At 39.6% G+C, this 12,668-nt stretch overlaps 1 protein-coding gene across 4 annotated transcripts in view; it reads right to left on the reverse strand.

Moving 5' to 3' along the window:
* ELMO1 (engulfment and cell motility 1) overlaps nt 1–12,668 on the reverse strand; it is a 521,525-nt gene that overhangs the window by 264,877 nt on the left and 243,980 nt on the right. For all 4 annotated transcript variants that reach the window (XM_014840709.3, XM_014840711.3, XM_014840712.3 and 1 more), the window contains one exon: nt 883–987. In XM_014840709.3, coding sequence (XP_014696195.1) covers nt 883–987 — 105 coding nt within the window. The remainder of the gene's footprint in view (nt 1–882; nt 988–12,668) is intronic.

Genomic DNA, 12,668 nt, shown 5'->3' on the forward strand with positions numbered 1-12,668 from the left:
GTATTATTCTAATTTCAGCCTCACTCTTCCTGCATTAGGCAATTCATTCATGAAATATTTTCTAAACTTATATCTAGCCATCATTCTAACCACTCGCCCATTCCTTTGTCCCATTTATTCATATCCTCCTCCATCTCAGTCTTGGAGTGGTATACCTCACTCCACCTGAATCTGGGCTCCTCTCCCTGAGGACACAGGACAGGTGTCAGCAGAAATTCAGGGCCTCCAGTGGAGCGGCCCTGAAGGGCAGGCCTTCTGTATCACTGTTTCATTCACACTTGGTACTTCCCGCACCTGCACTGCCCAACTGGCAGGTGACATCTTTTATTTTCCTTCTGCCCCACCTACAAAGGAATCTCCCTAGGTAGCTGGAGTTTCACTAGTCTGTTATGAAATGAGAGAAGGCATTTCTCTTCCCTCCTCATCTCTCCCATTCTTCTCTTGTTTTTTGTTTATCTTATTGGATCTCCAGCATCAGATTGAACAGAAACAGTACCAGAGAGAATTCTGGGCTTCTTTCCAAGAAGATGAATAAATCTAAGGGGTTTCCATTAACGTTGAGATTGTACAGCTTTGGGGTAGATAGTTAGTTTCTCTTCTTGTTATTTAAGTTTAAGAGTTTTTGTCATAATTCAATATTGGACCATATAAAATATTTTTCCAGAATCTATTGTGTATTTTTAAATGTCATCGTGCAAAAAAAATTAAGTTAAAAATCTCTATTTCAGTGCCCCTGATTGATTTAATTTAATTTTAATTTTTGCTTTACTGAGTGATGAAAATCTGGGGCCACTCATCTAAAGGTAATCCCTCCATGTCTGTAAGCTTGAAATTCAAAGTTAGTAGAAAATCTACGATAGCAGAAAGGGGCTGTGTGCTTACCCGGATGTAGGCATCCTGGTGGTGCTTGGCAAAGTACAGCATATTGTCCAGGGCTAACATCCCAGGAGGGGTCTGGGTAAAGTCCATGGCGGGGTTGACATGATTCTGTGATTAGAACAAAGTGTATCAGGTTAATTCTTCAGCAGATTTCCCTCCACAAGACCAAAGTACCACAAGGCAATCTTCCAATAATCAAGTCAGACAACACTTTCTATCTCCATATAAACCTACTGAGGTGGCAGTGGGGGCTACTTTCTACAGGGGCAGCAAAATCAGCTTTTATACCCAAGGTTAGGAAACTCAGCTGAAGATACGTGACACTGTGGAAAAAAGAAAATAATGTAAAAATTCTATTTCTGGTGATTGTGCTGTAATGGAACCAATAGAATTTAGGGATGAAGACCTGGGATGAAGCCACATCTCTGCCATTTATCTATCTGCACCTTAACTTCTTCATCTTCGTATGTGAGGGTTAAGTGTGGCTGCCCTGTCCAGGGACTTTGTGAACTGTCCGGAGTTACACAGCCTGCAGGCCTGTGAGCACAGACAGTTGATAAAATTCAGATGGCCATGAAGTCTTGACATCTGCCTGCTCTCGGAGAGTGTTCTGGCCTTGTGGTCACCACACACAGTGCCGAGAACCACAAAGACAAAATACTAGTTACACATATGCCCAACAAACTCGCCAAATGCTCGAGATCACCCAGTAAACACCTCAAGACTCTTAATCAGAGCAGCAAACCACTCTCCACCATTAACTGTCAAAAACGATCACCAAGATCTGTCCTGATAATTCAGATCTAAACGGTGAATGATTAAAGGAAGTCATTTTTTTTGTTAGTGAGATGAAAAAGAAATGTTAAAGAGATATTAAAGAAAACTGCTGTACCTCCTAATCTAGGTAATTTGTAAGAAACTACATTACTTTTGTTTTGTTCCTGAATAGTTCTTAATAAAAAGCTTGAATGTCTGATTTGCCAGGGAAATTTTGGTTAACTGCAATTTTTTCTAATTTAGGTACAAGAAGGCCTTCTCATTCACTTACTTGTTCAAGGTTCAAACAACCCACACTTTTCTACATTATTCCAGAGTACATCTAAGCTGCTTTATCTGCGCTGATTTGAAAAATGTTTTATGAGCTAATAAACAACATCTAAAATTATAGGACAGAGGTGCTGCCTGCTGGTCACAGTTCCACAGTTTCAAGAGCAGCCTGTCTATGTCTCCATAGCAAGCTGGCTCAGTGCAGTGACTTCAATATCTGATTTTAGCATTTTATCCTGATTCACTTATTAAGATGTTGCAAAGTTTTTAAAACACCATAGAACTACCACTTACAAGAAAGATACTTCTCATAAAATAAGTATAATTGTAACAAAAATGAAAATCACTGGGCACAAGGACCACAGTGGGGTTCAGCCTGAATCTGATACTCACTGGAGTAAGAGGGTTAGGCTTATATTCAATCATAGGGGATAAAATCAAAATGCTGGAAATAAATGATCCCAGATTTAGTCTAAAAAGTAACTTGCAATTAAATATTTTGATGATATTTTTAGTTCTTTACAAGAGAATAATGGAATTTCCCTCTTAATGCATAAATTTATTATTTTGACATTGACAAATTAGATTTTCATGAATACAAGTAACATTAAAAAAGTCAATATTTGCTGAGTACTTTCTAGGGGCTAGCACTAGTTTGCATTTTACATGTATTATCTCATCTAATAACAATGAAATAGGATGAAATAAGAAGCCTGCCCAGGGCCTCGCAACTTGGACTTGCCAGAGCAGGCCATGCTTGTTTGGACAATATGTCTCAGCGTGCCTTTGTTCCTACTTTCTTCCTTACCACCAGTTTATACGTTGAATGCATTTATTTTGATACTGTTAGTATTTAGACCTCCCATAGCTTGAGAAAAGTTTATTTGAGAAAAATGTAGGTTAATCAATATTAGCTGCCAGGAAGCATGGTCCAGCCAACAAAGGAGAGTGTGCCAACTGTAAGAGAGAAAAACATGACATTTATTGCAGACCTATTTCTAGCGGTGGTCTATGAGTCTATTCCAAAAATAAATACAGAAAAAGGAAATCAAATGACAAAAGTTAGTTTCTCTGAATCTAGTTCAAACAGTCCCCAATGCTCTGTGTTAGTGAAGCTGACCAGGGAGAAGGTCCCCCTGTCTCAAGAGTCATCAGTCTTGTTTGGATTGTGTTCCCAGGATCCCTTCAAAGCTTCCTTCTATTAATCACATCCCTCCTTTAGCACACCCTGGCCGTACCAAATAGGGCACTGCTGTTTTCAAAAGGTCTTACGGTTAAGAAAAAAATATGATTTATTTTTAGGATTCTTTTAAAGAACCATATAGCTATTTGGCAAATAGCCCCAATAAAATGCCTACTGTGTGTCAGGCATTGTGTAAAACACATTACATAAGCTAACTCTTAATCTTCATAAAACTCCCACTTCTATTATTATCCTCCTTTGACAGAAAAAGAAACTGAGGCACTGAGCATCTGTGTAGCTTGCCCAAAGAATCAGAGTCAGTACGTGGCAGAGCCAGAGTTTGAACTCAGAATACAGGCTTTTAACCAAGATTTTAACGTCAAGTTTTTGATCAAGCTGACATGCTGGGAATTTCACAAAGATGTCCGACACAGGTCCTCAACTGTTCTCCTCAATCAACATTATTCACTCAGGCAAAGTGGGCTGCGATCCATCCTTTTTAATAAAAGCTATAATTTCTCCATCCCTCACAGAGATAACAGACCAAGTTCTCTCTCATGTTCAATAAACCATGTCTGATTGTCTCCAACAAATGTTCTCTTACTAAACAAAAGCCAATTAGAAAATTGCCTTTGATTTTTAATGACTTGCCCTAAATTATGAAGCATCATTACATTTTACATGAAAAAAACTATTTCGTAGTTATGGGTGAACTATGTTCTTATTTTTTTGTTGTTGTTTCTCTTTTTTTTTAACTCCAGGTATCATTTTCCCATCCTCTTTCTCCTTGAAATGATTGTTGTTTTTTTTCTCTTTTGGTTTTAACAGCCAGTGAAATAATTTTACAGCCACAGATGTGGATAGCAAAAAAAGTATAAGAATTATATGCTAACACATTGGAAAGCTTTCTCTACGGTAACAAAAATACTCAGAGAACCCAGCAAGGCCAACAGTTCCCCCACTCCTTTCTTATTTATGAGACGCTCTGGATACAGATTTATTTTCTTTTCTTGTTCCACGTTATTTTTTCCCACCTGTCTTGAAATGGAAGCTGCAAGAGCTTTGATAAATGGCTTGAAATTTTGCCTTGTTTTACTGCAAAGCCTGTGTACCTCTGTACATCCTTCTGAAACGCCATTTGTTAGTTCCTGTAGAAGTGCTGCTCCGTAAATCACGTCAGACAGCTCTCAGACCCTAGAGAAAGGGGGAATGGCTGCCTCCCTTTCCAAAGTGCCAGGGTTTTCCATTTGGGGAAGATGGTACCAACCAGCTGAAGACAGCACGATTTATCTTAAAGGGAGCACCCGATGTGGGGTTTGGGTACTGAATTCCTGGAGACCTGTTTCTCTTCTCTTATCCGCAAGCCAGATTTTTAGCTGAATTATTTCAATCACACATCCAAGGGAAGGTTCAAAGTCTAAGACAGTGAATCTTTCCAGTTACAGGCCCATACACTAAGGCCACGGGAGAGCTGAAGTGGACCTCAAATATAATCTTGGCTGGTCGCCTTCTTTTATAGATGAGAAAACTGAGCCCCTGGTGGAGAACAGTGGTGCTCACTTGAGTAGGCATCTGAATCTCCTAAAGCATCAGTTAGTGCTGGCCTCACTCCCAGAGTCTCTGATTCAGGACGGTTGGAGTGGGGCAGAGAATCTGTATTTCTAACAAATTCTCAGGTCATGTAGATGCTGTGGGTTGGGATCACACTTTGAGACCCCCTGGTGGTTGGAATGGCTGGCTCATCTCAAATACACAGGAAATATCAGAATAAGATCTAGAATCCAGATCCACTGATTCCTCGAAACCCATGCAGCTTCTACCACACCAAGCTCTGAACCCACTTGTTCCAAGATGCAAACGTCTTTTAAAGATATTTGCTGTTTACCTGCTTTGTACTTCGGCCTCTCACGGAGAAAACAGATTCCTTTATTCAGGAAAAGAAATTATAATTTAAAAGCCTATCACTTCTCCTATTGCTCAGATTTCTGACTAAAATAATATGCATTAGGACCTCCACAGAGAAGGAAGGAAACTGTAATCAGTCAATATTTTCTACTCTTGAATGCTTCCTGGTTGGGGAAGCAGGGTAGGCACTAGCCTGAATGATTTTTAAATGATCTGTGTTTTTCAATTATCAATGCCATGCTAGTCCTTCATTAGTGTGGATAATAAAGAGATGATTACAGTAATGCCTGCCAGATGGCATATCGTGGGGAAAGCCTTTGAGGATTTAGGAGTTAATATTTGTGCTATATGAGTGCCTACATTTGCTGAACAAATATAGCATTAAAAGCAACCTTTAAAACAAATCACCTTGAATGAATATTCATTCAGTCCACAAAAAGCCCTATCAAGGATGTTTCTTGAGGCTGGTAGTTTAAGGTTACAATCTCCAAAGGGAGGCAGGGTTTGATGGTTGCAGCATATCACTTGGGGGCTCGGTCAAACCACACACGACTCCCACTCCTTACCTCCCCACCCAGGAGAAAGGAGTATGTAGGCGTTTCAACAGGATCACTAGAACAGCAGTTACCAACCTTGGACGTACCTGAAAATCCCCTGCGGAGCTTTGAAAAATCCGGATGTCAAGGTTGTACCCCAAATCAGTTAAAGGAGAAATGCTGTGGTTGGGAACCAAGCAATTGGATTTTTAAAGCTCTCTAGGTGATTCCAGTGTCCAGCCAAGGTTGAGAATGCTTTCCCAAATCAGTGGGTCCTGAATCTGAGCATGACCAGAATCTTCTAGAGGGTCTGTTCAAACAGAATGCTGGGCCCCAGCCCCAGAGTTTCTGATTCAGTACGTCTGGGGTGGCACCTGAGAATCTGCATTCATACAAGTTCCAAGGTGCTACAGACGGTCTCTCAGCCATAATTTGAGAACTGCTGCTCTAAGCTACAGTAACCCAAAGCAGGAGTGTGTTAGGGAACTATACCCACCAGCTCATGGTGTTGGAACCTTGAATCCCTGTACCGAATATTCGGTTCAGCAATGACTTTTATTAAAATGCCTGCTCTAGGTAGGACATGCATTCTCCGAGTTGACACTGGCCCCACCACTCTCTCACCTGGCTGCTTCACACACATAAGGAGGCTCTTGAAAGCATCTGACTTTGTGACCCCCAACATAGACCAATGTTCCAAAGAGTCCTAGAAATAGCCTCCAAGAATCTATGGATTCTGGCCTTGGTCTCTCTCCGTTAAATTCAATAAAAATCAATAGTTTGGATGAAAACGGAGAAGTCATCCTATCAAATCTGACCTAAGAGTGGGTGAGGTGGCGAATTCACTGAGGAATAGAAAAATAAGTGTGAGCAAGTGGGATTGGGACTGGTATGCATCGTGCCAGGCACTCCAAATTCAAGAATTCATTTAATCTTCCCGACTACGCAATGAGGCAAGTATTCTTAACGAGATAAATGTAATTCTTCTCTTCCTACCAATGAGGGTCGGAACTTGCGACTTGTGCAAGATCATGACTAGTAAGTGGCAGAGTCACCACTTCAATTCTGTAGCTTTTTTTTCCCATTTAGTTTCAAAAGTCTTTGGAGGATAGGAAGATGGGCCCCTTTAGTAAGAAATTTAATTGAAGAAATGTAAAGTCCTACAATTTTTTTTTTTTTAATTCAAGCACACATCTATAGAATAAGGGAAATCTGGCTTACGAATAATTTATGAGAGCCCCGCTCCTCATCATTAAAATTTGGTTCTTTTTACGTAAACTACAAAGGATCTGCATGAAAGAAACCCCTAGAAAGATGCTAAGGATTCAGGACAACAGATAACCATGTCAATTCCCCACTATACCTCCCTCTCAGCCGCACATCCTTTTCCCCTTGCCTGGTCTCCCTGACACCTCTGCTAGTCTCTCTAATTCCATTCACCCACTTTGCTACCTCCTGACCTCAGCCTGGCTATGTTTTCCCTGGCTTGGCAAGTCCACAACTAATCTTTTGAGTAATATCTGCTTCAGTTGAGCTCTGGGACCATCCACAATTACCCACTATTGCTAAGGGAACTCTCTCCCTGGGAATGTTCCACAACCTAGGAGAGTTCATGAGTGTTCCTACTATTAAGAACAAAGAGTTAGTTGGCAACAAGTCTAAGAAGAATCAGTTTCACACGGCAGTCGAAAGATCCTGACATGTTGGGTTTCACTAGCAGGAGCAAACAAGAAGAACAAAGGAGGTTCTACTGACAGGGCCTGAGTCAGGCCACATCTAGACACAGCACACCGTTCTGGGGGCCACACTGCAAGCCGGCTCCTGATACACAGGAAATCACGCACTAAAGGGTCGCCAGGAAGAAGCAGAAATGTCTGAACAGAAAGCCATGTCAGAAAAGTTGGAAAAAAGCTTTAGATATTTAGCCCAGGGAAAAAAGAAAAGTATATGTGGTGTGGTGGGGGAGGCGGGATGGGGGCTGTGGGTTGGACCGCTCCTGTCTTTCAGCACCTAAAGGATTAATATTCTGTGCAGCTATGGAAAATAGGATTAGCAGAGACGTTCCTGTCCATAGCGATACTGAAGCAAGGACTGGATGTGCAGCAGGATGCTGTTGAGAGCACTGGAGAGTAGAGGATTAAGGCAAATGACCTCTGGATGCCTTGCAGGCCCTGGTTTACTCTTTCTCTCATCAAATATTTTCGGATGTCTACTACTGTGCAAGACACAGGGAGACAGACATGCTCAATTTCACCCAAAGAGAAATTTAAAACAAAATAGTACTTGCTTCAAGAAACTTCTGTCTCAAAAATGAGTTATTAAAAGCCTTAAAATTCACCTTTGAAATATGCAAACACACACACACTCATAAATAACTTCACATGTGCTCACAATGAAAGATTTCACGCCAAAATTCTGGATTTAAAGCAAATTTCCTTAGCTAAAAAATAATATCTTTTTTAAAATCACTCTTAAAAGGTCAGCAAAGCCCATACACTGCACTTTTCTATTACAATTCAGGAAGATCTGGGTTCACTTTCACTTCATTATCTTGAAGAAGCAGAGTTGAGACTTACTGAATAAAAGGATAAACTTGAATACTGTTTATTTGGTATGTTGATTCAACAGTCAACACAAAGAATTACCATAAAAACTCAATTAAAAATGTCTTGAGAATAAATTTCCTTTAAAATGAAGCTGGTTATGGTTTTAAAAAAAAGCCTTCATGAATAATGACACACTGCTGTCAAGGTTTATGAGGATATCTGCAATTCTTTTACTGAGCTGAGCACATGCAGGCTTCTGAACAATCCCAGGATCGTGGCTCACGCTAGCAACACCCTATTCTTTCTTCTCTCAACTCCCAGCTCCTTTTGTTACCACTCCTTTTAGAACCTCCTTTTCTCCCACCTCTTGTCACTTTAAAATAGGAGGGAGATAGCACCAGTCATGCACAGTGGGTTTCTCCAACTTCCCCCAGGAAGAGCAGAGGCTAAAAGGTTCATCAAAGGACAGAGAACATGTGTTACCATCACTCCAGGGCAGGCCTAGCTAATCAATCAGGAAACCCATTCCTCTGAGCCCAGCACAGCTCTCCAGGCAGTCTTTGGTAAGGGGACCACCACTGGCATGGGAGACAAAACCTCTTTGCCACAATCAAGCCGGGATCTGATCAAGCTGCAGCTGCTACAGATGGACTCCCAGGAGGTCGAAAGGATGCAGGGGCTTATGTGCTGCAACCCAGCCTCCTCTAGGCCCTAACACTGCAGTCCTAGCATAGAGATGGTAATGATGGTGATAACCTCTCTAATCGTGCAACTAGCAGCTCACACACACACAGCACCTAATGGGTGTCAAGGACTGTTCTAAGCCAAGGGTTACTACAGCCCAGGGGCCAAATTGGGTCCACCATTTATTTTTGTACAGTTATGTTTAAGGGTTTTTTTTTTTTACATTTTTAAGGTCTTTTTTTTAATCAAAAGAAGAAGAAGAATCTGTGATATTTAAAAATTACATGAAATTCAAATTTCAATGTCCATAAAGCAAGCTTTATTGGAACACAGCCGTGTTCTTTTATTTATGTGTTGTCCATGGCTGCTTTCGCATATGGCCTGCAAAGCCTAAAATATTTACTACCTACCTGCCTGTTACAGGAAAAGTTTGCCAATCCCTATTCGAAGTGTTTTGTCCTCACAGTAACTCTATGAATTAAGGAAATCAGCCCCTTCTTAACTAAAAGTTAAAAATCTCAACTAACAAAGAAATGCTAATGTTTTGCTCCCTGGACAACACCATGACTTCTGTGTAAATGTTCAATGTTTTACTCCCCTGGATAAATATTGCAATGATTTTAAGGATTGTCAAGGTTTAACTGGACAAATTCCATGTCCCGCAAATGTTATGTTGAAAGGAATGTTTTCAGTAGCGTTAGCTTGTGACTCAGTGCTCCACCCTAGGGTCTGACCAAAGGCAAACCTCAGAGGAGGCCTGTGATATATTCAGATATAAAAGACTGCCTGTAATTTTGATGTGTGTTGGATTTGGATTGTGATTAGTAAGCATTCTCCTCCTTCCTCCCTTCAGTGTAACTCTTGTAAATGACAAAGTCTGGCTTTTAAATTTGAAGACCGTGGTCTCTTTTCCACAACAGAGTAAATGGAATTCTTATGCCTATTTTAAAGATGAAGATAGTGAGTCATAGAGAAGTTAAGTATCTTGCCCACGTTCACACAAGCATTATGCTGGAATTTGAACGCAGCAGTCCAGAGCCCACATTCTTAATTACTACTCTAAAAGGAGAATTAGCTAACTACACAATGAAAAAAATCACTTGATGGAATACTACACAACCTTTAAAAATTCTGTTTATAGAGTACTTAGTTATTATAAGTGAAAAAGATAAGGATATAAAAGATATGTTGTATTCTGTATAGAATTTCTATAGGAGTATATATTCCTGGGAATGTGTATTTTATATAGAGTACTCTCTATACAGGCATATCTTATAGATATTGTGGGTTCAGTTCCAGACCACGACGATAAAGCAAATATTGCAATAAAGTGAGTCACACAATATTTTTTGTTTCCCAGTAAGTATAAAAGTTATATTGCATGCTGAAAACTGTAAGACATTGTTGAAAGAAATCAAAGAAGACACAAAGAAATGGAAAGATATTCCATAGTTATGGACTGGAAGAATTATCATAGTTAAAATGCTCATATTACCTAAAGAAATATACAGAGTCAATGCAATCCATATCAAAATCCCAACAACATTTTTCATGGAATTAGAACAAAGAACCCTAAAATTTTTATGAAACAACAAAAGACTCCAAATAGCCAAAGCAAACTTGATAAAAAAAGAACAAAGCTGGAAGTATCACACTCTGATTTCAAAATATACTACAAAGCTATAGTAATCAAAACAACATAGTACTGGCAGGAAAACAGACACTCAGATTGATGGAACAGAATTGAGAGCTCATAAATACACCTGCACATTTATGGGCAGCTAATTTGCAACAAGGGAGCCAAGAATATACAACGAAGAGCGGAAAGTCTCTTTAATAAATGTTGTTGGGAAAACTGGACGGCCACAAGCAAAAGAATGAAACTAGACCGTTATCTTACAACACACTCAAAAATTAACTCAAAATGGATTAACTACTTGAATGTGAGACCTGAAACCATAAAACTCCTAGGAGAAAATAAGTAGTTCACTCTTTGACATAGGTCTTGGCAGTATCTTTTTGAATATGTCTCCTCCAGCAAGAAAAGTAAAAGAAAAAATAAACAAATGGGATTACATCAAACTAAAAGCTTCTGCATGGCAAAGGAAACCATCAACAAAATGAAAAGATGACCTACCATTTGGGAGGAGATATCTGCCTATCATGTAACTAATAAGGGATTAATATCCAAAATATATAAAGAACTCATACAACTCAACAATGAAAAAACAAACAACCTGATCAAAAAATGATCAGAGGATCTGAACAGACATTTTTCCAAAAAATATATGTACATGTGGCCAAAAGGCACATGAAAAGATGTTAAACCTCACTAATTATTAGGGAGATGCAAATCAAAACCACAATAAGATATCACCTCAGACCCATTAGAATGGCTATTATTAAAAAGCAAGAAATAACAATTGTTGGAGAGGATGTGGAGAAAAGGGAATTCTCATACACTGCTGGTGGGAATGTAAATTGGTGTAGCCACTATGGAAAATAGTATGGAGATTCCTCAAAAAATTAAAAATAGAAATACTGTATGACTCAGCTATTCTACTTCTTGATATTTATCCAAAGAACGTGAAAATACTAATTCAAAAAGATACATGCACTCCTATGTTCACTGCAGCATTATTCACAATAGCCAAGACTTGGAAACAATCGACATGCCCATTGCTGGAAGAAGGAGCAAAGAAGATGTGGTATAGGGATACTACTTAGCCATTAAAAAGGGTGAAATCTTGGGCCAGCCCTGGTGGGCTAGTGGTTAAATTCGGCACACTCCTCTTCAGCGGCCCTGGCTGGTTCAGTTCCAGCACAGACCTACAGTACTCAACTGTCAGTGGCCCTGCTGTTGCAGTGGCTCACATACAAAACAAGAGGAAGATTGGCAACAGGTATTAATTCAAGGGCAAATCTCCCTCTGCCCCCAAAAAAGAGATGAATTCTTGCCATTTGCGACAACATGGATGGACCTTGAGTGTATTATGCTAAGTGAAATAAGTCAGATGGAGAAAGACAAATACTATATGATCTTACTCATATGTGGAAGATAAGCAAACAAACAAACACATAGATAGAGAAAACAGACTGGTGGTTATCAGGGGATGGGGGGTGGGAGAAGGGTGAAAAGGGTAAAGGAGCATATGTATCATGACGAATGGTAACTAGACTTTTGGTGGGAAACACGATGTCACGATGTAGTCTGTACAAAAGGTGAAATATAATGATGGACGTCCAAAATTTACACAGTGCTATAAAGCAATGTTACCTCAATTTTTAAAAAGTTATCTTTATACCATACCATAGACTATTAAGTAAACAATAGCATTACGTCTAAAAAGTGCACATATTTAATTTAAAAATACTTTTTTGCTAAAAAATGCTAACCATCATCTGAGCTTTCAGCGACTCGTAATCTTTTTGCTGTGGAGCCTCAATGTTGATGGTGCTGACTGACTAGGATGGTGGTTGCTGAAGGTTGGGGTGTCTGTGGAAACTTTTTAAAATGCAACAACAATGAAATCTGCTGCATTGATCGACTCTTCCTCTCACAAATGATTTCTCTGTAGCATTTGATGCTGTTTAACAGCATTTTACCCACAAAACTTCTTTCAAAATTGGAGTCAATCCTCTCAAATCCTGCCACTGCTTTAATCAACTAAGTTTATGTGATATTCTAAATCTGTTGCTGTCATTTCAACAATCTTCACAGCATCTTCACCAGGAGTAGATTCCATCTCAAGAAATCACTCTCTTTGCTCAACCATAAGAAGCAACTCCTCATCCATTAAAGTTTTATTATGAGATTGAAGCAATTCAGTCACAACTTCAGGCTCCACTTATTCTAATTCTCTTGCTATTTCCACCACATCAGCAGTT

Source organism: Equus asinus, chromosome 1 (assembly GCF_041296235.1).
Source record: "Equus asinus isolate D_3611 breed Donkey chromosome 1, EquAss-T2T_v2, whole genome shotgun sequence".
In the NCBI taxonomy this organism is placed as follows: Eukaryota; Metazoa; Chordata; class Mammalia; order Perissodactyla; family Equidae; genus Equus; species Equus asinus.